The 25,424-nt window shown below is 31.9% G+C and overlaps 2 protein-coding genes and 1 long non-coding RNA gene across 4 annotated transcripts; 2 read left to right on the top strand and 1 right to left on the bottom strand.

Moving 5' to 3' along the window:
- Positions 1-4,936: 4,936 nt before the first annotated feature.
- On the bottom strand, positions 4,937-7,106 carry LOC108478797 (laccase-14-like). Its single transcript, XM_017781255.2, has 5 exons — positions 6,847-7,106; positions 6,598-6,749; positions 6,287-6,507; positions 6,095-6,205; positions 4,937-5,416 (listed from the first exon to the last, which is right to left on the bottom strand). The coding sequence occupies exons 1-5, from the start codon at positions 6,943-6,945 to the stop codon at positions 5,112-5,114; spliced, it is 888 nt and encodes a 295-aa protein (XP_017636744.1). The 5' UTR covers positions 6,946-7,106; the 3' UTR covers positions 4,937-5,111.
- Positions 7,107-12,752: 5,646 nt separating this feature from the next.
- Positions 12,753-15,448, top strand: LOC108478647 (putative laccase-9). 2 transcript variants are annotated; one of them, XM_017781118.2, is made up of 7 exons: positions 12,753-12,977; positions 13,207-13,358; positions 13,441-13,685; positions 13,768-13,893; positions 13,999-14,584; positions 14,664-15,013; positions 15,116-15,448. In XM_017781118.2, the coding sequence occupies exons 1-7, from the start codon at positions 12,879-12,881 to the stop codon at positions 15,253-15,255; spliced, it is 1,698 nt and encodes a 565-aa protein (XP_017636607.1). In that variant the 5' UTR covers positions 12,753-12,878; the 3' UTR covers positions 15,256-15,448. The 2 variants fall into 2 exon arrangements, with proteins under 2 accessions (XP_017636607.1, XP_017636606.1); XM_017781117.2 differs by having other exon boundaries at positions 12,754-12,977; positions 14,661-15,013.
- A 6,254-nt stretch (positions 15,449-21,702) lies between these two features.
- On the top strand, positions 21,703-24,883 carry LOC128293109 (uncharacterized). The gene is made up of 2 exons (XR_008283171.1): positions 21,703-21,911; positions 24,366-24,883. It is a non-coding gene; the product is annotated as an uncharacterized LOC128293109 (long non-coding RNA).
- Positions 24,884-25,424: the final 541 nt, after the last annotated feature.

Raw genomic sequence — 25,424 nt, 5'->3', positions numbered from 1 at the left:
TCGCATGTTTTTGATCAACCGATCTCCATCCGCTGCCATTGAGAAAAGACTCCACAAGAGGTATGGTCCGGTAATCCCGCTAATTATTTCGATTTAAAGATTTTTGGGTGTCCTGCGTATGCTCATGTTGATAATGGAAAATTGGAACCGAGATCCATTAAATGCGTTTTCTTGGTTATAAAGCGGTGTAAAAGGCTATAAGTTATGGTGTCTGAAAATAGAAAAGTTGTGATTAGCGAGATGTTGTTTTGATGAAACGCTATGCTACCTAACTTATCTCTTAAAGACTCTTCCAATAAAGAAAACCAAAAGCGGTGGAGCATCGATTAATACGTAATCAACTCCTCAAGCCAAGACAAAATTGAGAATAGAGTTGCTTCTTCACCGCAATACTCTATCGCCAAAAACAGGACAAGAAGAGAAATTAAACCTCCAAAGAAGTATCTTTGAGGTTGATCTAGTTGCTTATGCTTTAAATGTGGTGAAGATATAGATGCGAATCAAGAGCCATTTAATTATTCGAGGCGATTAGTGTGAAGACTCGAAAAAGTGGATGTTTGCTATGCAAGAGGAGATGGAATCACTCCACAAAAAGCAGAACATGGGATCTTGTAAAACTTCCTAAAGGTAAAAAGGTGTTCGTTGTAAATGGGTGTTTAAAAGAAAGAAGGGACTCGTGAGTTGAAGAACCCAGATATAAAGTAAGGCTTGTTGCAAAGGGTTACTGATCAAATTCGAGTGGACTTCACAGATGTGTTCTCTCCAGTTGTTAAGCATAGTTCGATTCGAGCTTTGCTTGGTATTGTGGCCATGCATGATTTGGAGCTTGAGCGGTTAGATGTAAAACCGCATTTTTGCATGGAGAACTTGAGGAAGATATTTACATGCAACAACCAGAGGGTTTTATAGTCTCGAAAAAGAGGACTATGTTTGCTTGTTGAAAAAGTCCCTTTACGGTTTGAAACAATCACCAAGACAAGAGTACAAGAGGTTTGATTCCTTTATGACTTCTCATGATTTCAAAAGAAGTAGTTTTGACAGTTGTGTCTACTTTAAGAAAAAGCAGTGATGGTTCTTTTGTGTATCTACTTCTTTATGTTGATGACATGTTGATAGCAAAGAAAAGATAAAAGAGAGATAAGAAAGGTTAAAGCCCAACTAAGTGAAGAATTTGAGATGAAAGATTTAGGACCAAAGAAAGAAGATACTTGGTATGGAGATTCTCGAGATAGAAAAGCAAGTAAATTGTACCTAAGTCGGAAGGGTACATTGAGAAAGTTCTTTGCGAGTTCAATATGCAGAGTGCTAAGCTGTTAGTACTCCTTTAGCGACCATTTCGACTTTCATCGGCCTTATCTCCTCAATCGATAATGAGATTGAGTACATGTCACATGTTCCATACTCTAGTGCAATGGGATCTCTCATGTATGCTATGGTTTGTTCACGTTCAGATTTATCATATGCAATCGGTCAGCTTAGCGATACATGGCGAATCTCGGTAAAGAACACCGGAAAGCGATTCAATGGATTTTAAGATACTTACGAGGCACTACTAATGTTTGCTTACGCTTTGGAAGAACTAAAGATGGAGTTATAGGGTATGTTGATGCTGATTTTGCTTTGGAGACCTTGATAGAAGAAGATCTCTCACGAGTTACGTCTTTACAATCGGAGGTTGTGCAATTAGTTGGAAAGCCACTTTGCAAACTACATCGCTTTGTCTACCAATCGTTGAGTACATGGCGATTCATGAGGCTTGTAAAGAAGCTATTTGGTTGAAGGGACTATTTAGTGAACTCAATGAAGACCTTCAAATCAGCCACGATTTTGTGACGATCAGTGCCATCTTTCTTACAAAAGATCAAATGTTTCATGAGAGAACAAAACACATTGATATTCGGTATCATTTTGTTCGCGATATTATTGCTCGTGGTGATATTGTTGTGAGCAAAATTAGCACTCATGAAAATCCTGCAGATATGATGACTAAGTCACTTCCTATAACCAAGTTTGAGCATTGCTTAGACTTGGTTGGTGTTCATTGTTGAAGTTAAACCCTTAAGGGGTTTTTGGAAGAGGTGAAGAACTTGTTTATTGAAAGTTCGCGATGAAGAACTTGTTCATTGAGAATTTGTGTCAAGGTGGAGATTGTTAGAATTAAGTGACCCAAATTCTTATTTAAATAAAATACGATGGAAAATAAAATAAAAGTAAAATCCATATAGAACCGCACTTCTTTTATTTTATTTTAGAATAAGGTTTTAAACCTTATTAAACTCCATCTATTTTATATTGATTAGGATAAGGTGTTTCAATCCTACTAGAATATGGCTTTGCAAGCCTATAAATAGACATAGTCTATTCCTCTTGTATTTGAGTAAAAAATTTTTCGACATAGTGAATTTTCTTCTCCTCTGCCCGTGGTTTTTTTTCCCGAAAGGGTTTCCACGTAAAATTTATGTGTTCTTTATTTTTATTTTATTTTATTTTTAACAAAGCTCATCTTCTTTCGTCGTGCTTACAACCAAAGCTATTAACTAATTAATTGATATAATATATATATAATGTTTTCAGGGGTATGATTTATGCATTGCCATTTCGAAAGGCATAGTAGCTGGGGAATGAACACTGTTTTGATTGTGAGGAACGGTAGCACCATTGAAACCAGCATCCGTCGTCCGCGGCCATCTACCATCCCTCGTTGTCATGGAACCTAGAACTACGAGGATAGAATAAAAAGATACATGCATACGTGTATATACATAATATATGAGTAGTTTCTAGATTTACGTTTTTAATAAACTAATGGATGAAATTTCATTTGAAATATTGCTAATAAGATCCCCAAAGTGAAAAAATAGATGTCAATATTCAACTTTGTTTCTCTTCCTACGGTGAATATAATGATTAATGATAACTTTTTAGTTCAAATTAATGTATTTTTACTTTTATAACATATTTGACTTAAATTTTATTTTTTCTTTAAGAGAATATTCAGTGAAAATATTATGAGTCTTCTAAATCGAATTGTATTTTACTCTTTCTATTTAAAAATAAACAAATTAATCTTTATACCACTATTTATCACAAAAATAAGTGTGCCACTTAAGAAAATTTCTATAATTATTTCAAAACTTTGTTATAGATTTTATATGCTCAAATTATTCTTTTAAGTTAAAAAAAACCAAATATACATTTGATCGATGATTCATGCTATCATTTTTACGACTTGGTTTATTGAACAAATTTGAGATCCAAATCATTGTTAAAAAATAATTGAGTTTCTGTCGGGAAAGTTGTTGCTTATTATATGTTCTATTGTAATGGAACTGCTTTACTGGTTGTGTCATTATGTTAGACTTTGTATAGGTTCTGGTTAAGCTGAATTCTTTTCATTTGAGTGTGACATATTTGACAAACACGAAGGATGATTCGACTAAGATTTTAAAGACTCTCAAAGACTCCTAACTAAATTGCTTAAGGTGATTAGATAAATATAAAAGTTTTATTATCTTTTGGTGATTAAAATGTTATTTTTTAGAATAAATATCATATTTATTTAAGAGAGTTTTTCTAGGACTCTTTAGCTTTTTAAATGGTCATATTAAGAAGTTTAAAGTGAAATAAATGTATTCTTTTTGTGACTCTTTTTAAGTTATTTATTGATTGTATTTTGAAGTATTTGGGTGAGTGATTTGTGACAATTGGGGTCGATATTCGGACTGCAATTACTTCTTTCTGTAAGGGTAAATTAGGCTTAAATTAGTAAGTGTTTTGGGTGATTGTTGAATAAAATCATTCATTAAATGAAGCTTCGTAAACATAAAACCATTATATTTAAACTGCGTTAACAAATATCAAATGTTTTGTATTTAATCTTTTGTTCTAAAGGTTAGACATTTCATTAAATTTGTATCTTTCAATGGAATGTTAGCTAAACAAACCAATAATAATAACATCTTTTCTTTTCTTATTCTTTTATTTATTTAATCAAATAATGATATATCCTAAAAATTAAGTCGTCTGAATTTATTTTTTTTTCATATTCTCCCATCATCCAATTAATCCATAATATATATTTATAAATTATCAATTTATTAAATATAAATCCTAATAATAATAAATGTTCCAGTTATAAGCAATATCAAGAAAATGTCTCTATCTACAACATCAAGCACCAAAATCAATTTTTTATATAATATAAATTGTGAATGTATGAAATAATAATTCATATATATACTTAACTAAAAGATTATTTTAAAATTGTCATTTTAGTGAAATACATTTTTAAATAACTTTTTTTAGAATTAGAACTAATTTTATAGTAATTAAAAATTTGTAATTTAAAAAATTATTAAATTGACAAATTTTATAAATTTTAAAGACTAAATTTATTAAAATTTTTAGAATTCAAACTAAAAGTATACATTAAACAAACTTAAAATTTTGGCATTTGGCCTAAGTTAGAAGTTATATTTGATAATAGTAATTTTGTTGAAGTACTATTTGATGATGTGAAAGTAGCATAAACATGTTGAGAAGAGAAAGAAAAATGGAGGGACCAATCATAATGTTTAACATCATTTGCTTATGAATGATCCCTTTTAATGGTGGCAAAGCAAATGAAGGATTTCCAGCTTTGATTACTACTTTGTTGAAAAAAAAAATTTATATATATATATAGATGGATACACAAGATGGAATATGATTTTTTTTTTCATCTATTGCTTATAATCTTTTATATAGTAGATCCAAGTGATTTTTAAACTACATACGTTATTCTTAAATTTTACAATATTCATTCATTTTAATCAAGTAATCAATATGTGGTCCTTTGATCTAGACCCATCCATCCTGATTACTAACTATTTAAATTCAACATGTGAACATATAATCTTTGATTTGCATATTTTGAATCAAAATCATGATGAATTGATTTTACCCTGAATAAATCATTGCATGTTGGTTAAAGAAAACTTGACATTACAACAATTTAGAACTCCCCGTTTAAAACAACAAACATTAAATTATTTCCACGCCCATATTGTGATTGAGTAGTCTTCTTATTTGAACATCAACATTATTAATCTTTATCAACGCAGACTGCTTGACTAAATTAAAGAACTAGTGGTGGTATATCGTAGAATTCCATTAGTAATATGTGCGCCGGAGGAAGGTCGAGCAGTGATGTAATAATGTCCGACATTTTGGTTTGCACACAACAAAACATCAACAACTTGGGCGGGTGCTAGGGTTAGAGAATTTGTAAAGGAACGTCTGCTATAAGCCCCGCTTTGTCCAACAATGGTGAAGCTGTGGGATGCTACGCCAAACACCATTGTTTCATTGGCAATAGCATTTATTACTCGAACAAGGTAAAGACCCTCGTAATCTACTTGCATCTCATACGTTGTATCTGCAATTATATCAAATTCATTGGATTAACGATAAAATATTACCACTCATGGATCTGCATAATATACTCATATGTATTTAAACACAATAGAATTTATTATTCTAAAAACTATTATATTGAGAATAAGGGTCTAATTATAGTTTTAATGCTGAGCAACAAAGATTTTATACTTTTAATCTCTATTTTATTTTGTCATAATTTTGTCTTAGTAAATCAATTATTAGTTGTTACCTTTAAAGTGATGACATGATTCTTTTACTGTTTTTCAGTCATTCAGTCAAAGCCATGTGAAAATCTACTAAATTTTGTCGACTAATAATTAATTTGCATATCAATTGAATTCTTAAAGCAATTTAAAATAAGCCCAATGTCATCATTTTAGCAGAAATGACCCAAGGTAGTATGAATTGGGGACTTGCTAATAACATTATAAAAGCAAAAAGATTAAATTATGTTAAATTAATGTAGAAGTATTAAATTTCAAATTTTAGCATAGTAGAAGGATTAGAAACAAAATAAGACAAAGAAATATAAGTTAAAATCTAAATAGGAAAAAAGACTTGTAATTTTTGCTATAATGGGTAGTTATTTCTTAAAAAAAAAAAAAAGAAGTAAATATCCCTATCATTTTGTCATAAGTTGAGAATGTTGAGAATATAAAGAATAGTGCATACATACCGTTGCTGCATCCATAAGTTTCTCCGGGATGGCCATTGATAGTGTAAGCATCTGCTGAGCCAGGAGCTATGGTTTGATTAGCTTTTGTTAACTCTTCCCTGAACCATTCCCCTGACGAAATAATAATCCAAAAGATTCATATAAGCAATTCATTTGCAAAATATATGAATCAAACATGTTAATCAGACGTACCAAGTATAATTGTTTGGTCAGAAGTAGGTGCAGGGAAAGGATAGTCTTCATTGGCTGCCGGCAAAATGACAAAGGCGCCGTGTACGGTTGCCGCAGCCCCAGCACTAGTAGCGTGCCACCACAGAGTTCCTATTTCATCCTCTAACTCTATCTCGTAAGTGAAGTTTCTTCCTGGCTGAATCAACTCATTCGAACCATCAATTGAATCCTTAACGCCCTCCCTGAAAACTCTCAAACATATATCTATATATATGATTAATTGTTTCATCATAAACAAGGTGTGTAAGCATATACATATATGTATATATTACCACTTGAGGGATACAGCATGGTTTCCTTGATTGTGGACGTTGACAAAAACTGTGTCCCCTCTCCGAACCCAAATCTCAGGCCCTGGAAAGCTGCCATTGACGGTCAAGATGCTCTTCGTGCTACACAGCTTAGTGAACTGGGATTCTTGCAACTAATTTAAACAGAGCAAAGAATCAAAACTCAGCACTGCTCTCTCTTAGTAACACAAACACAAACAGAGAAAGGGGAAAAGAAAGCAAGGAACTTACAAAAAACTCGTAATAGAGGACATCAGATGTGGATACGGCAAGGATGTTTAGAAACAAAAGCCCTGATAACCATATAAACCCTTGCTTTTCAGAACCCATGTTTTTCTGTTTCTTGGTTCTATGTATCTGTGTTCTTCAGGTCTCCCTTTCGTTCTTTCTAATGTTTTTGGTCTTTGTCCATTTCTTAATAATTTATAAAAGAAGAAGAAAAAGCAGCCATTGGTCCAATTCATTTGATTAGGGGTGAGTTTAAGTTTCTGAAATCACAATACCCACCCTACCGAAACTTCAAAGTCAAAGTGTGTGCTATAAAAGATTAAAGGTTTAAAAACAGAACTTATCTAGACACGTTATCTGAAAGACAAATCATAGTCAAAGTCATACAAAAAAGTTCGACGTAATCCTCTACCCAACCTAATTTGTCATTGTAAATGGACTTTTTCATGAAGGCTAATTATGAAGGTAAGACAAGTTACATGCAAATGGACTCTTCCATTTCCCACATGGACGAAGGCTCATTGCTCACCGATTACGGTTTTAAGGGGTGTAACTAAAATTTTTAAAAATTTTGATAAGTCTAATTAAAAATTTTAAAATTTTTAGAGATTTTTTTTTTAATTTGAAAGTTTAATAATATTTTTTTTTAAAAAATTGATGGACTTTAAAAATTGAGCTAAAATCCTTATACCCTAATGAGGATCTGCCTCATATGGTTATAATTTTTTTTTATTTAACCAACATCATTATTTAAAATACAATCAACAACTTGACAACGTGAGGACATATTGTAGCCACCTTCTTTTTTCTATTTCTTGGGTTCCAAGCTCATTATTTTGGTAACTATACTTAAACTCATTAAATTATTAATAAATTTATATTTAGTTATTTAACTTTAAAATTTTATAAAATGGTTATTAAATTAGTTGAAAATTTTTATTTAAGTCACTAAACTATTAAAATTGTTGTTGTATGGTTTTTTCTGTTCGCATTGCTTTGATCAATTAAAAGTTCTCATTTCTGTTCTCTTCTATAGTTCGATTTTTTCATGAAACTGTTTTGAGCATCTCAAATTTGTGAACCAAAATCTAAATAGCCTTTTTCTCTATCCCCAGCATTGATCGTCAGATCAACTTAAATCTAATATATGTTTTTCTACTTGTCGATGGGAATTGATTCACAGTTGTGATCATAGAATTGTCACTGAGCTCACTAGCTGACTTAGAAAAAATTTAACAACTCAATGATTTCCACTAGCAAGCCCCACCCGAGGACTATAGAAATTCAGCCCACAGATTTCTTTCCTTCCTCGACACTCCCAACATACTTATAATCATTAGCAAATAAGTTGCAACCCATACCTCCATTTGAATCCACCAAGCACCCAACATCTTTCTTAAATCTTGAAGATTTTTTCCCTAAATTCCTCAATTTGGAATTAGAACAACCCTTCAATTTTGTAGCAACTTCACCCGAAATTGCCATATCCATAGACAACCCACATTCATCCAGATTTTTAAAATCATTCAATACCATAAATCTCGACCCCAAACTTGCATTTCTTGAACCCCCTTCCTATGGTTTCACAACTCTTGTTGACCTACCAAGATTTACGCTCAACCACCATCCATGGTCTGTACGCTGACCCCTCTCCACTGTTAGTTGATTCAGTTTACCCCAATTCCCCATTTTCTAGAACCTTCTCACTATTCGTTGTCATCGTTGGTGATGAGCACATATCCTTCATGTGGCCATATTTTCCATAGGAAAAATATATTGTAGGCAAAGCTTCATACTCCACTCGTTGCAACTCTCCGTTCACCAATACTTGAGATACCAACGGCCTATCAAGATCCACAAAGACAATCATTCTAGCAAAACCTCCCCTAGTCTTGCTATCTGTATTAAAGTCTAACTTTGCCACTTTAATATTTCACCCACTAAAACCCCAACTGCTTCCAAGATGCTCCTTTTGCACATAAATCTCGAGAGACCCGAAGCCTAATCCATTCAAAACCACACTTGGGTAAGGTTTCTTTGGATTAAAATATTTAGTCCATGGTTGAACAGTAAGGTATTGACCATAAATAATTCATGGACCTTGTGAAATAATAACATTGTTGAAATCCTCACTACATGGAACTTAGCTAGGAAATACACATTCTCGATATCCATTAAATTAAACGATTTTGACAGTCTCCAAAAGCTACTGATTCAATTGTGAAGGGCGGCGTCTCCAATGTTTCGCCCCGGTAACTTCAACACTACCGTTGTCTTCATTTCCTTAAATAGGATCTGCTGAATATGATCAGAAAACTTTATAGTTAGGATTCCATTGCTTATTGATTTTTTGACATCTCTTTCCATAAGCTCTACCTCATCACCACTGCCACTCCCAGCACCTCTATTCTCCTCCCTCTAATTAGTATTCCCTTCCCCAATTAGCATATGTTTACAGGACACCTTCGGCCTCAATTCCAAGTCCACAAGCATATCATGACCAACATCACCCTCACCCCTTTTGAACCAGACTTTTTTTGTATCTTGATCATCAATCGAACGGGACTCAAAAACCTTTTCACCACTTAGAAAATTTGCCATCTTCAAATTTTTTAATTTAACTTGCATTATTTAAAACTAAATTTTTATATAAATAATTTTTTATGTAATACATAGTAGAAACAAAGTAAAATTTAATTACTTGTAAATCGGTTTCAATATACTTATATATGTTTTACAAGGTAAGTGAATAAATGGTAAAAAGTTGTCAAAGCTACAAAGACTACGCGGTTCAAAGATATGGGCTTGAAAATAAAGCTATAGTGGAGGCTTTCGAAATTGAAGATAATCTTTGGAGGAATATTTACCAATGTTTCTAGTTTGGCTATTTAATTGTGTATGACTTGAGAGAAAAATATAGTAGTAAATTGTGAGAGCTATATTTTGATATACAAAAATAAGAGTGTTTAAGGTTGTGTTAAATTATTATTTTGTGTATTGAAGTTATCCGATCTGTGTTGACAATTTTGTGTTTTTATTATTATTATTATTATTGTTGTTGACCACTACTATTATAATAACATAATCATGACGTCAATTCAATATTTATATACCTATATGTTAACACATGCCACACACCCACTTGCTTTTTTCTTTTTCTTTTTTTTTTTATATATATATTTAGAAATGGTTTATTTTAATTTGGTCATTGTAATATAAGCTTAAATTTAATATTTGATTTTTATAATTTAAATTTTAACATAGTTTATATTTTTTAACGTTATGAATTAGTTCAGTATTTTTATAATATTATTAATAAGTTTAAGTAGTTAATATCGTTAATTTTTCAATTAAAATGTTACGTGATTATATATAATTTAGAAATACATTTTAAATTTTAAAAGTAGAGGGATTGAATTATTGAAAATAAAAGTAGGAAGACTAAATTTTGAAGTATAGAGACTTAGAGTCATGGTTGTTTGAACCAAATTGGTTGGTCAAACCGGAAATTGGTCAAGGTATCGAACCAGGAATCGACAATATATCCATTTGGAGAAAAACATCAAATCGGCTGATCTGCGAATTGATATGGACCGGTTGAACCATGATAAAGAATCGATTGAACCATTTTTTTTAAATATTTTATTTTTATGATCTTTTTAATGATTTATTTAATCCAATTCTATGAATTAGTGGCTTGATCAATTCAACTGTTGATCTAGTTCTAAAAATCTTGCTTAGAGTATATTTTAATCTTCAAATTTTTACATTATAATTTAATACAAATAAATAATCGATTCGACGTGAGTAATAAATTTATATTAAAAAGTATACCAATAAAATAATTTAAAAAATGGAAACATGCAAAACTCCATAACAAATGTATAAAGAGAAATGAAGATAAAAGTCATTGACATAGTATTTGTGGACAGGTTTATCAGCAAAATGTAGTCAGAAATGGAAGGCCGTTCTTCTCCTATGCTTCACGAGACGAATTTTCTTTTTATTTTGCCATTTAGAGGGAAAATATGATTACAAAGTTTATTACATTATTTTGAAGTTTGTTATTTTACATTTTTATATAAAATAAGAAATATATGCACATAAAATTGAATTTAAACTTTCATTTATATTTTATGTTATTTATATAATTTTTATAAATGTATTTATTATATAATTCTATTTTCATGTTTATCGTATGTGTATCATAATCTAGTATAGATAATATCGTCGATTAAGTTAAAGCTACAAGTTAATTCAATATTAAATATTTTATAATACTATTTTTAATATTGAATTTTTCTTTCACCAACATGATGCCATTTTGAAAACATGTTAACATAATAACATTTTGACGTGCTATAATATGAGTTGAAATACAATTGGAATGTGTTTAATATTCTTAATTTTATTTATTTATTTAAAGTTTTCTTTATTCACACTTTAAACTAATTTTTTATTTTAACTTCGTACATATTACATTACGTTTCATTATTTACAATACATACGCATGTAAGAAAAATATCAATAGTGTTTAATATTATGATAGTGGCAAACATCTAGAACATAAAATTTGGACATGCATGTTTATATAAAACCAACTAATGCATAGAAAATGTTGTCCTAAGTTAATCAAGGCGGCAATGGTGGTATAATGGCATACAAACACAAATGGGGAAAAATCTCATAGCATGAAATAAGTGAACAAGAATAAATATATTACGTGTCCGTTATTTTCAGACATGGATGGCTAACTAACTAAAACATTTCAGACTGTGGATCATGTTCCTGGAGTTGTAAGAAACCGATGAAAAGTTTGCTTGGTTTTCTATAGAACGCGTTGACACGCAACTGTATGCATGCAATATGTTGTAGTTTATTATTTTGATGCCCTTAAACCTCAAACTAATTATTTCAAAGTTAGCAATTAAGAAAGTCGTGAATGGTAGGCTAGCTAGTTGGATAATCTCCAAGTTATATGAATTTGAAAGACGTAACCATGCACGACTGAATTCAGCTTTGTTTATTTCTACGTACATTAATTTTCTTTATTAATGAACCTACCAAATTGGATCCATGCGACTAGTCATACAAATGCATTTTTTGGTTTACGGATATCTTTGTTTGTTAATATAGGTCAAATTACTTAGGAAATTCATATTCTATATCAACTATAAAGATGCTTACTTAATCCTTCATTTTTTTCTTTTAAACGTTAAAGCTTATTAATATATCTCAAATGTTAACGTCAATGATGTTCAATGAATATTTTATCAATTAATTTTTTTAAAAACATATGTAATATATGATGAATAATTATTTAATACATTCAAAGGGAAGTTTTAACATTACAAATTAATTTAAAATTTTATCATATATCTTTTAAAAATAAATAAAACATTCCAGTTGTAAATATATTATTAGTAGAATTTTAATAGTTTTACTTCTTGCTTAAGTTTCAAATATTTAATTTATCTATAAGTATTAGGTGCAATAGTTTATATTTTTAAAATTTGAAAAATTAATTTTCATACAAAAAATAAACGGATGATGTAAACAAATAATTTTAATTTCCTTATAAAATTATCAAAATTATATAAAACAATAACTTCATAATATTAAATAACACGAATCATAAAATATTGCGGATTATAAAACAACATAAAAATAACTTCCCATCCAAAGTAAATAAAAAAGTCAAAAATCTATCACAACTCAACTACAAGCTTATAGAAATGATTCAACAGTAGCTTAAAATATTATTAAATGAAACAAGGACAGCAAGGAACAAGCTGAATGAAAAGAACGTTAACTAAATATCATATAGAGTTGACATGGTCTAATTGGAACATAAAAATCCATATTATGTATAAAAAAATCCGACTTGCTTAACTAGATAACATGTCATGTTCCGTGTAATCTTTGTTCCAAGTGAATCAATAACTAGCTTCTTTTCCTATAAATGGTTGAATTTTATAGCCCAAAGATAAGAAAATTCAGGGGAGAACTAAGAACACAGTAGAGAGAGAGAAAAAATGGGTTTACAGCAAGATACAGTGACATGGTTCGTAGGGATTCTATTTCTAAGCACTTTGTTCCTGTGCAGTGCTGATGTACATCACTATGAATTCTTTGTGAGTATCCTTTTTCCTTTACATGTCACAGTTGTTTCGTCCAGATTTTTTTGAATCTTACGTTGATTAATCTTAAACCTACTTAATTTACTGACTACTCATGGCGGTTGGCTTGGTTTTTTTCCAGACAGCAAAATGATTACTATCATTTTTTTCTATACTTTTCGTTGATTAATAACAGTAATGAGATATCATTTGGTTGGTTTTTTTTTGTTTTTTTTTATTCCAGGTGCGAGAGTCCAACTTTACGAAGCTGTGCAACACGACGACATTGCTGGTCGTAAACGACAGTTATCCAGGGCCTGAAATTCGGGTTCGAAGAGGTGACACTGTCTTCGTTAATGTCCACAATCAAGGAAACTATGGCTTCACCATTCACTGGTAACTATAATTCATTCCTCCAATTATAATTTCCGTAAGAATTGAATTCATCAGTGATTAAAAAAAATTAAACATGTTGCAGGCACGGCGTGAAACAACCAAGGAATCCATGGTTCGACGGTCCCGAGTTCATAACGCAGTGCCCTATCCAACCAGGAACCAACTTTACGTACGAAGTCATTTTATCGGACGAAATAGGAACCCTTTGGTGGCATGCACACAGTGACTGGACTCGCGGTTCCGTCCAGGGAGCCTTCATCATTTTACCGGCCGAGAACGAAACTTATCCATTCCCCACGCCAGACGCGGATCAAACAATCATACTTCGTAAGCATATGTTTGGATTTTTTGGTTGTGTTACTCATATGACCATATGAATAATAATTTGATTTCTTGTACGTATATACAGAATCATGGTACAATGGGGACTACAAGCAAATCATCGATCAAGCACTTGCAACCGGTATCCCTCCTCGCCAACCAGATGCTTATGCTATCAATGGAAATTTAGGAGATACATACGGATGCACTAATGGTACGTTCTAAAGTTACCAAGTCCTGATCGAGTTTATCGGCTTTCGAATCATTTTTTTTTCTTCACTGTAAACTGACCTAACATTTTGTAAATTGGGTGTTGCAGATACAATATTCCGTATGCAAGTTGATTATGAGAAGATGTACCTTCTCCGCATAATCAATGCAGCAATGAACGAACAGCAATTCTTCTCCATCACGAACCACACCCTCACAGTCGTCGCCCAAGATGCCTCCTACGTTCGAAGGTTCACAAGCGACTACATATTGATAAGCCCTGGCCAAACCATGGATGTGTTGGTCTCCGCCAACCAAAACGTGGGCCAATATTACATGGCTACCAGGCCTTTCTCTGATGCCTCTGCTATGCCTCCTGACAACATCACAACCGGCATTTTCCAATATACGAACAGCGAGGGCGGATTGAATGCTTCCTTGATAACACTGCCCGCGAGAGACGATACAAATGCTACCAATAGTTTCATCAGCCGAATTAGAAACACCAACGTCACCCAGAATCCCCCATTGAATGTGCCAACGGGTATCGATAGACGAGTGTTCATTACAATCGCCACCAACACCGTGCCTTGCAACACTTCGCAATGTCTTCTACCTAATAGATTTGTTGCAAGTTTGAACAACGTCAGCTTTGTTTTCCCACGTATTGACATTCTCCAGGCATACTACAACAGGTATAGCAATTATAACATCGCTAGGGAAAAAATTTGTTTCATTGTTGTATTCTTTTAACTTTTTCTATTATTGTAGTAGTACCGGTGGTGTTTTCACCGAAGATTTTCCCCTTAATCCACCAGTATTCTACGATTTTACTGGAAACTTGACTGGTTTCAACACGAGAGCTGAGTTAGGGACGAGGGCCGTTGTGCTAAACTATGGGGAAGCAGTTGAGATTGTGCTGCAAGCAACCCAATTGGGTGGTGGTGGAAGTCACCCAATCCATTTGCACGGTTTCAGCTTCTATCGGGTGGGAAGTGGTTCCGGAAATTTCAACAATGAGACAGACCCACGCACCTACAACCTGGTTGATCCACCCCTCATTAACACTATCCACGTTCCTGGTAAAGGATGGGCTGCACTCAGATTTTTTGCAAACAATCCTGGTAAGTTTTCAATTAGAGAGAAGAAAGAAAAAAATCTCATCCTCTTCCATCCTCCTTTAAAATAAAGTTAGTATTAACAAATTTGATATATCATATTCTCAGGGGTATGGTTTATGCATTGCCATTTTGAAAGGCATAGTAGCTGGGGAATGGACACTGTTTTCATTGTGAGGAATGGTACCACCACGGAAACCAGCATCCGCCCACCGCCGTCTACCATGCCTCGTTGTCCTGGAACCTAGAACCAGTAGAAGGATATAGTTGTGGATTTACATTATTTTTAATAAACTAATGGATCAAATTTTATTCGAATTTCTGTTAATAAGATTATATGGAAATGTAATTTTATAATAGAATTGTGATCGTTGTAAGGATGATTTTATATTGGACTATTATTTCATCAAGGCTATTAAAGTCTGTTTTATTTGTTAGAAATGATCTTTAAATAGTTACAGGGTTTGCCCCCAAAGTTAAGGCTTTGAAATGGAGTGGAGCCATGAAACCTTTTTATTTGGAACCTCCTTTTTCTTTTGTCACTATGGAAGTTACCCCACAAGACATACATGTGAACGTGACTGAAAATCTGCAATTTCTGGACCAATGGAAACCAATGACCTTTCTTCTCGTGTTGAATAAGGAGAATGATAAAGATAGGATTATAGTTCAAAGGCCATTTTAGTCATTTGAAAGATAAGGTTATAGTTATGAATACAATGGAAAAAAATATTATCCTTCTTGGTTTGGTTGGTGGGTCCAATCTTCATTCATTATCTTAATAAATTCAGAGTAATTTTTACATTCGTAAAGTTGAGTTTATCGTCATGACCAACAAGTACAACAATCAAGACATTTTCAACAGGAACACCTTTTATCTTATTTTGATGGACTGAATACTTTTCATAAGGAATTATAAAAAATGTGACTATTTTTTCAAGAAAATTTTAACGAAAAATACATATTATTCCCTCATTTCTATTGAATTCGATCATAATCATTGTCTACATATTTTAAAAATCGTGCACTACAAATAGAAATTAATAAAGAGGCCTATGATCCCATAGAAAGGCATCACGATTTCTTATGAAAAAAACTATTTGCTGAGATGGAAATAAAGATATCAAATTCCTATTAAAATAACTAGAAGTTCTAACTAATAAAAACCCTAATTAACAAAAAAAAAGGATAAAGGCTCAGCAAAAATTGCTTGTTATTCGAGATTCCACTATAAATTCTATCAATATAGATTCTGATCGCCAACTCATATATACTAGATCCAATTACATTTTATTTGAATTGAGAGAATAACAAAAAAAAATCGACTTAACTTTTTTTATTTCTGAAGTAACTCTCATCAACTAGTACTATTTTGATATGAACTTTTAAAACGAATTCATCAAATTACTTCGATCTAAAATCATCCCCTTTATATGATTGCCCATACGGATTTACTAGATATATAAACTTTAATTTCATATATCCATTCGGTACCAATCCATTTGCTATAATTCATTTAACCCTATACAATGTTTAGGTATGCATAAGAGGCAGTTTGACCTCAACCTCTATCTCAATTCCAACTTTTGTCTCGACCATAATTATTTTACCTAACACCAACACTTTCATCCACTGGTACACCTATGTCACGACGCAAACATGGATTCCACCCTCCTCCGACTTGACTTCTAAAAGAGCAAGTTGGAAACAAAACCACTTATTTATCTGATTTTAATTTTTACTCTAGAAAAATACATTAATTTCATTTAGAATTGTTAAGGGTCACAAAGTGACATCAACTTTGGAAAATATCAGTTTATAAGATAAATAAACTTTTTATATATTTTGTACTGTTTTCATAATCAAATCCAATTTGTGGATGAAATTAATATAATCAATGTCGAAACCATTTTTTTATTTCTTCGATTTAAAAATGATGGATCGACTTTTTGGAAAGCGAAAATGGAGTTGCCACCAATCTTTTCTTGTTTAGGTGTGATCGGATCACCTAGAAATTTGGGTTGTTTTAATACAACATTTTGGTTTACTAAAACAATGATTTTGGTCTACGAAAATATGAAAAAATAGGCTCAGGAGTCGGTTACGTACGAGGAAGGATTAGCACCCTCATTACGCCCAAAATTAGTACCAAATCGATTAAATACTATCCTTTTGTCTAAAATTAAAAATGTTTTTAAAATGTGGTTCTTGTTAATAACATTTGAATAACCCGAGTCCATTGCCAAAAATCTTCTTGTTTCGACGTTCGAAAATTTGTAATTCGAAAATAACAAAAGGATGCCCAACTATTTGGTCCAACGAAAAATCGATACCCAGCACAGTAGGGCACGATTCCTCGAATTTCCAAACATTGACCATTGCCTCACCTTGGAAGATACGAGTGAAATTCCGAAGAGATATTCGATTATTTTGAGCAAATAGGAAATTGCAACCCAACACGATAGGGTACTATTCCCCGAACTGCTAAATACCGAACATTTCCTTTATAAGTTTTTTTTTAGAAAACATGAATGAAATTCTAAAGAGACATTCGATTATTTTGAGCAAATGAGAAATTGCAACCCAACACGTTAGGGCACGATTCCATGAATTGCTAAATATCGAACATCTCTTTCGTTTTAATGAAATTTTTTAAAAGACATGAGTGGAACACCGAAGGAATATTCAATTGTTTGAACAAACGGAAATTGCAACCCAAAGACGATAGGGCACGATTCCCCGAATTGCCAAACACCTAATATTACCTTTATTTGCGAAAAATCTTATTTCGAGGTAACAAATAAATGAATAAAATGAATAAAAAGACAATAACGAATAAGCTAGGAAATATTCGAGATTAAAAAGAACTAGTAATAAATAAACAATCATTATGTAAGACTAAAGAATGATAGTACAATGAGGATAATAATAATATTAATAGTAATAATACAAGTAATAATTTTGGAATGATGTGTGAAATTATATATATGTATGTGAACATGTAGATAAGTAAACAATATATATAGTGAGTGAAGAGTAAAAGGTAAAATAAGTGTATTTAAAGAGTAATGGGTAAAAATATAATAATAATATAATAGTAGTAATAACGTAATAGTATTAAAATATACGATATATAATATTGAAGTTAAATACATAATATATACATGTTAGAAATAATCATAATATTAAAACAACTATTAATAATACTACATAAATAGATATATAGTAGTATTATATACATGATATAGTTAAAAATATATAAACGTAAGATAATATGGGAAATAAAAATATATAAACGATATAGTATTAGGGCATATACAAAACAATAAAAATACAATATTAAAAGATATATATATATATATATAATGTATACATAATATAATATTAAAATATTTACATGGTATATACATAATAATGTAAAAATAAACTATTAGTAATATTATATAAATATATACATATAATAGTAATAATAATATAAAGGTATTTCATATAAACAGATATACACGTGAAAAAGAAAAGAAAAAAATAATAATCACAAAAGTATGAAATCAAAATAATATGTAGAAACATGTTTATTCTAAAAAGAATAACTGAAACTTAATTGAGAGAACAAAATTCAAGAGATAACTTACAAGTAAAACAAATTATTGAAATAGAATTTTGGGCTAAAATTAATTATGATAAATGTCTGAGGTCTAAAATTGAAAATGCCCCAAATCTTAAAATACCGCATAAATGGGGCAAATTGCAATAGCACACAGATCGCAGGCCAATTTAAAATAATGTAAAAAACTTAAATATGGCCCGATTGAAGGTTAGCACAAATGAGGGGACCAATTGCACAAATTACCCAATTAAAGGTAACATGCGCATGGTCCCAAGCAAAAAAGCTGATCCCACTCCCCCATGCTACTTTATTTTATTATTAATTAATCCCACTCCCCTATGCCACTTTGTTTTATTATTAATTAAAACCATATTTTATTTCTCTTTTATAAAAAAAACAAAAAAAAAAAGTTAAAACACCACCCTACCATCCTACATTCATTTTTCAAAATAGAGAGAAGGCTCTCAACTCTCTCACCCTCTAAACATCCGGCCAAGGTCCGGTCACCAGACCACTGTAGCGGCCATCGGTCGTCGACGACGGCGCCGCCATCCACGGTGGCCGAAGAATGCGAAAAGACCCATTTTTATCCCTTTTCAGATGGATTTGAGGATCAAGCCCTCCTAGCCCAAAAATGTTTTAAAAAAAACTTTGTCCTCTCCTTAGAACGATTGTAACATCGGGGAGGAGCTCTTCCGACAACGAGAAGGCCAAACGACTCTGGTGAGTCTTTTTCTTTCTTTTCCTTTGTCGCATATGTATATAAATATAAAATAAGAGTAAAAAAAGTAAAAGCAAAATGAACAAGAACTTAAAACAAAAGTCGAAAACTTTGAAGCTTTTTTTTCTCTGTTTTATTCTTTTTTCAAAAGAAAATGCCCCCTATTTACAAATTTTTTTTTTTTCAAAATACAATCGATCCCCCCTTTTTGACTCAACCACGACGAATGGAAGGGAGGGCTCCGACGACGCGGCGACAGGGCCGGATCTAGTGAGAATCCCTCCTCTTTCCTTTTATTTGCGTTTTTTTTGTGTATCTTTGTTTAATTAGATTTGTATAAAAAATAAAAGAAATATTAAAGAAGCAAGAAAACGAAAAACGAAAATGAAGAGAATAAAATCGGAGATCAACCTTTGGTGTGTTTTTTCTGTTTGATTCCTTGAAAAATATGCGTGTGATACAATTTTTGGATTCCTTCCCTCTTTTTTCTCTTTTTTTTAGTACAATCTCTTCCCTCTCTTTTATTTCCATATTCGTGTTTTTTTTCAAAAAATTCGGGATTTTAGGCTTTATAACCGAAATACAATGGATTTGCTATTGTCTATTTCCTTGTTTTCTTGCTTCTTTTCTGCCCCTTTTTGTTTTTTTTCTTCTTTTGGCTTTTGCAGGTGTAAGTGGAGCAAGTGTGTTGGTGGCAGACAATAGGAGTGGCACTAGGTAGCTAAAGTTTTTTTTTTTTTGTGTTCGGGTTGGGCTAGTGTAATGGGATTAGGTTGGGCTAAAATTGGGTTTAGGCTTGTAACTGGATAATGAGCTAAGTTTAATTTGGGTTTAGTTTTATTGGACCCCGAGCAAATTGGGCTTGTAACAATCCAGAATGTTTTGAAAGCTTTACCTTGGCATGACATAATTTAAGTTTCTCCTTGAAAATTATCTATATATGTTGACTCAAGTTTCAAATTTCACATGGTTTTTCTCACTCTTTACAATTTGTGTTGGAGGTAAAACTGGATTGGTGGTGAGTGTGTAAGTTTGCAATGTGATTTGTTTTCTAATTAGTAAAATAATAATTATTGTTATACAAATTGGTAGTCAATAATTTATATACATTATGGTAAAATCATTCTTCAAAGCAAGAAGAATTCAAACATATTTTCAAACATAAATACCCATAAAATAAAAACTGAAAGTCCAATCCTTAGAAAGACGAAAAGTCAAAAAAGAAAAAAGAAAAAGCTTGTTTTATTTCAACTTTGGCGGAGTTTCTAATATTTCAAACATGGTTGAAGCTGTGGAAATTAAGCTTCTTTATTCAAGAATGCTGCCATTAAATTCCCAAGGAAATTGAAGATTTTGAAGATGCATCCACAAGGAAAGGAAATTGAAAGCGTCCAGCATTATTATTATATTATTTTTAATAATTTTAATTTTAATAGAAGTTAATAAAATTCATATTATAATTTATAGCATTAAGATTTTTTTAAAATTATAGCATCAATTCAATAACTTAATTTAATTATCGTTATATATTTTTATATATAATTATAAAATGGTCATTTAACTATTTAAATTTTTTTATTTAATTGGACTGATAAAATCGTTATTGTATGGCTTTCTTTATTCGTATAATTTGTACTAATCAAAAGCTCTCATTTCTCTTCAATAGATTAGTTTTTTCATGAAATAGTTTTTAACATCTTGAATCAATGAATTAAAATCTAAATAACTTTATTCTTTAGTTTACAATACCAATTTTTAGATCCACAATTACGATCATCGGATCATTGTTTGAAACTCGTTAGTTAGACTTTCTTTATTCGTATAATTTGTACTAATCAAAAGCTCTCATTTCTCTTCAATAGATTAGTTTTTTTCATGAAATAGTTTTTAACATCTTGAATCAATGAATTAAAATCTAAATAACTTTATTCTTTAGTTTACAATACCAATTTTTAGATCCACAATTACGATCGTCGGATCATTGTTTGAAACTCGTTAGTTAGACTTAAAAAAAAAACTTAACAGTCCAGTAACTTAAATAAGCTCATTAGTTCGAATCCGGCGATCGAGTTGGACGAGGTGTCACAATAATATCTTATAAGTATGTTATATCACTTTTATAACACTTTTATAACACACAAATGAACTTTTATAATATATTTTTGGTATAATTTTAAAAAGAAATTTAAAATTTAAATAATATAATTTTAGTTATAATTTTATAAAATTCACATAAATTATTTTTATAATATATAATTTTTAAATTTTTATCATAATCTTGAATATTTTTCTTTAAGTTAATTAATTTATGAAGTGATTTGAGTATAATTACTCTTTATGTTTTAACAAAAATGAGACATTCCTCTCAAACCAATGGCACTTTAGTCATTCTTCATTCTCTTGCCTTTAAACCCTAACCTGTCTCCTCTCATTTGTCACTCCTCCTTTCCCTGTCTTACGTCTTCATTACTGTTTTTTTCCCTCTTTTGTGCCGCCGCCACCAGCTACGGTAATATTGGAGATGAACTAGGACTTGTATCTTGATCATGTTATTTTCGGTTGAATGCATTCTTTGGGTAACGTATCATCATGCTATTTATGTTTTCTGTATATCATTTGTATCTCGATCATACACTTGCATGCCCATAGTTGAATGCATGATAATCTAGTAGTTTTCTATAATGGGTTTTTTTACGCTGTTCTTTTTTTCCTTTCTCGAGTACAATATGAACATCTAATGCTACTGATTAGTAGTATGGTCTCACTGGGACGGTTTGTACGAGTCTTTAGCTTCATTGATCTTCCGGATTTTGTCAATCTCACTAGATATATCTTATTTGCAATCATAGTTTGCAATGCAAGGTCTTTTGCTGCTAGATGAAATCATTCAAAGCCTCTCTAAGAGTTGTGCTAAAACTGAAATATTAGCTGTCTTTAATGTTATTATTAGTTTAAATGCTTAATGTATTTGCTTTGGGGCAGTTTTTGAACTTCAATCATCTCCTTTTTTTGATGAACTTCATATGCCATCAATTATAGCATCTCCCTCATCTTTACTCGATGCCTTTTATTCCACCATTTTCTTGTTTAACCTTAATGATTACTTTTCTTGTTTGTTGTCTGGTGATACTTAAGAAAGTACGTCTAGTGAATCTTTCAATGCCTTCGATTGTGTCTGTGTAAAATTTGCATGATGAATTTCAAAGGTTTTGATATGTGGCCAATGATGAGAAGCTGTCATGTAGGTTAGTTCTTTTGTTTGTTGCTTCTGTTTACTTTTATGTCTAAACACCGAAGCAGATTGGAACGAGAGAAATGGGTTCCTCTATCGTTTAATTATAAAAACAATGAAATCTGGGCGAATTTTACTTTCTTTGAATTACATCCTCCTTTTATATTGATTAGAGCCATTGTGGCCTTGTTGCCTTTTGCTTTCTCAATGTATACTATTTCAAGGAGATCATAGTTTTTTTCTCTCTGCGATGTTGTGCAGGGTTTTAAACACTTATGTCTTAGTTTTCATTGTGATTCTACTGTTGCTGTTATTTTGCCAATGATGGAAAACTCATCTTTGATTGGATGGTTCTGTTTTTTGATTCATCTCTGGCTTTTGCACTCCACCTCCTTTCGTTCTCTCTCTCTCTCTCTCTCTCTCTCTCTCCTCCTCCACCTCCTCCTCTTCTGTCTACGTACACACGTTTGTGTGTATGTATATATATATACTAGGTATTTCTTTAGTGGTAAGGTGGTGTGTGAAAAGCTATTGATGAATGCATTTACCGTGAACTGTACATGATCTTGACAAAGCTATGAGATCTGAGGGCTCTATTTAGTTGCACTTTTTCGAAAGAGGCCAATTTAGTCCAAAGAAAACCTTGTATGGTGTTTATCCTTTGACTTCTGGCATTAATAAATTCTATATACAGTGCCAAACCATAAATATGTGTATGTCTATTTTTCACGATTCTTCTTCCTCTGAGTTTACTGTAAGTACATGTTTATCTTTTTTTTACCGTCATCACCAGCTACTGTAATATTCGAGATGGACCAGGATTTGTATCTTGATCATACTATTTTCGTTTGAATCCTTTTGTTGGGTAATGTAGCATGAAACATGCTATTTATATTTTCTGCATATACTTTGTATCTCGATCATTCTCTTGCATAACCATAGCTGTATGCATGGTAATTTAGTTGTTTTCTGTAATGGGGTTATTTTAGGCTGTCCATTTTGTCCTTTGTTGAGGATAATACGGAAATGTAATGCTCCTGATTCATTGTAGGGTCTCTCTAGGATGGTTTGTATGAGCCTTTAGCTTCATTAGTCTTAAGGATTTTGTCAATCTCACTGAATATATCTTATTTTTAATCACAGTTCACAATGCATGGTCTTTTGTTGTTAGATGAAATTATCAAAGATCTCTCTAAGAATTGTGCTAAAGTTGAGATACAGCTCTGCCTTTTTTTAAAAATTATTTATTATTAATTTAAATGCTTGATTTATATGCTTGGGACAGTTTTGAACTTTCATCATCTCTCTTTTTGATGCACTTCATAGGCCATCAATCATGTCTCCCTCATTTTTAGTTGCTGCTTTGGAAGTGTTAAACATTTAGTTGTTGAAAAACTCTTGTCAACCTTTTTTCCTGTTCAACACCTCAATGAGTAGTTTTCATGTTTGTTATCTTGTGATACTTATCTAGTAAACCTTTCAGTGCTTTTTTTTCCATCTGCCTAACATATGCTCAATGAATTTCAAAGGCTTTGATATGTGGCCAATGATGAGTTGTTTTATGGCGTATTCTTTGTTTGTTGTTTCTGCTTACTTTTACCCCTGAACTCTGAAACTGTAGATTGGAATGAATGTAGTGAGTTGTTTGATTATGACAATGATGACATGACATCGTCCTTTTATATTGTTGTTATAGGCTTTTATGGTATCTGAATCTGATTAGAGCCTTTGTGACATTGTGCCTTTTGCTTTCTCCGTATATACCGTTCTAAGGAGATCATTGTTTTTCTATGTACAGTGTTATGTAGGGTTGGAGACACTTGTGTCTCGGATTTCATTGTGATTCTACTGTTGCTGTTATCTGCCCAATGATGGAAAACTCATTTTTGATTGGATGGTTCTGGTTCTCTATTCATCTCTGGCTTTTGCACTCCACCTACTTTCATTCCCTCTCTCTCTCTCTCTCTCTCTCTCTCTCTCTCTCTCTCTCTCTCAATGTACACATGTTTTGTGTGTATGTATATATATATATATTAGATATTTCTTTGGTGGTAAGGTGGTGTGTGAAAAGCTATTGATGAATGCGAGTACTTTGAACTTTACATGATCTTGACAAAGCTATGAGATCTGAGGGTTCTTTTTAGTTGCACTTTTCCAAAAGAGGCCAATTTATTCCCCCAAAAGTTGTATATGGTATTAAATGCCATAGAGAGTGCCAAACTATAAGTATATATGTGTATTTTATTCACTTTTCTTTTTCCTTTGAGCATACTTTTCTGGGCAGTCTTAGAAATATATCTTACTTGTTGTGTTAAAGTATCTCTGTTATTTGGAATTTTAATTGGATTATTATTTGATACATTAGCGGTAGAGATTTTTAACTCCATAAGAGGGCTTAAGAAACTGCCACGTGTCTTGTTATTTAGTTTTTATTTTTTAAAATATCAATTAAAGACACTTGGCAGTTTCTTAAATCTGCTTGTGGAGTTAAAATACGATAACTCTCGGATGGGGTATTAGAACAGAAGAATCCTTTGGATAATGAACTATTGGTTCTAAGCCATATTTGGTGATGAATCAATAATTCGAAATGCTTTTCTTGCGTATTCTTGATAAACTAACGTACATATATAGAGAATCTGTTTGGGAAGTAAGAAGCCCCTTTGACATCTCTTCATCTGCAAATAATTCTCAGTGTGAAAACACATAGACAAAGGGCTGATCTTTGTATAGGGAAAAAAGTGGATCTGTAAGATCCCAAATGATTTGGCTTATTCGAAAATGCCTTGTTCTTTGAAAGATCTATCTCGTGCCTGGTATTGCAAGGGTCCATTCTGCAAGAACGCTGAATCATTCT

Source organism: Gossypium arboreum, chromosome 5, assembly GCF_025698485.1.
Source record: "Gossypium arboreum isolate Shixiya-1 chromosome 5, ASM2569848v2, whole genome shotgun sequence".
NCBI lineage: Eukaryota > Viridiplantae > Streptophyta > Magnoliopsida > Malvales > Malvaceae > Gossypium > Gossypium arboreum.
The sequence above is the reverse complement of the archived record's forward strand: the minus strand, read 5'-3'. Positions and strand labels throughout refer to the sequence as shown.

What these genes read in the sequence shown, in the direction of transcription:
- LOC108478797 (XM_017781255.2), bottom strand. Translation starts at nt 6,945, where the DNA reads ATGGGTTCTGAAAAGCAAGGGTTTATATGGTTATCAGGGCTTTTGTTT. An exon ending in TGACCAAACAATTATACTTG is followed by an intron (nt 6,206 to 6,286) that starts GTACGTCTGATT and finishes TTATTTCGTCAG; the next exon opens with GGGAATGGTTCAGGGAAGAG. An exon ending in AACTTATGGATGCAGCAACG is followed by an intron (nt 5,417 to 6,094) that starts GTATGTATGCAC and finishes ATATAATTGCAG; the next exon opens with ATACAACGTATGAGATGCAA.
- LOC108478647 (XM_017781117.2), top strand. Translation starts at nt 12,879, where the DNA reads ATGGGTTTACAGCAAGATACAGTGACATGGTTCGTAGGGATTCTATTT. An exon ending in TACATACGGATGCACTAATG is followed by an intron (nt 13,894 to 13,998) that starts GTACGTTCTAAA and finishes TGGGTGTTGCAG; the next exon opens with ATACAATATTCCGTATGCAA. An exon ending in ATTTTTTGCAAACAATCCTG is followed by an intron (nt 15,014 to 15,115) that starts GTAAGTTTTCAA and finishes TCATATTCTCAG; the next exon opens with GGGTATGGTTTATGCATTGC.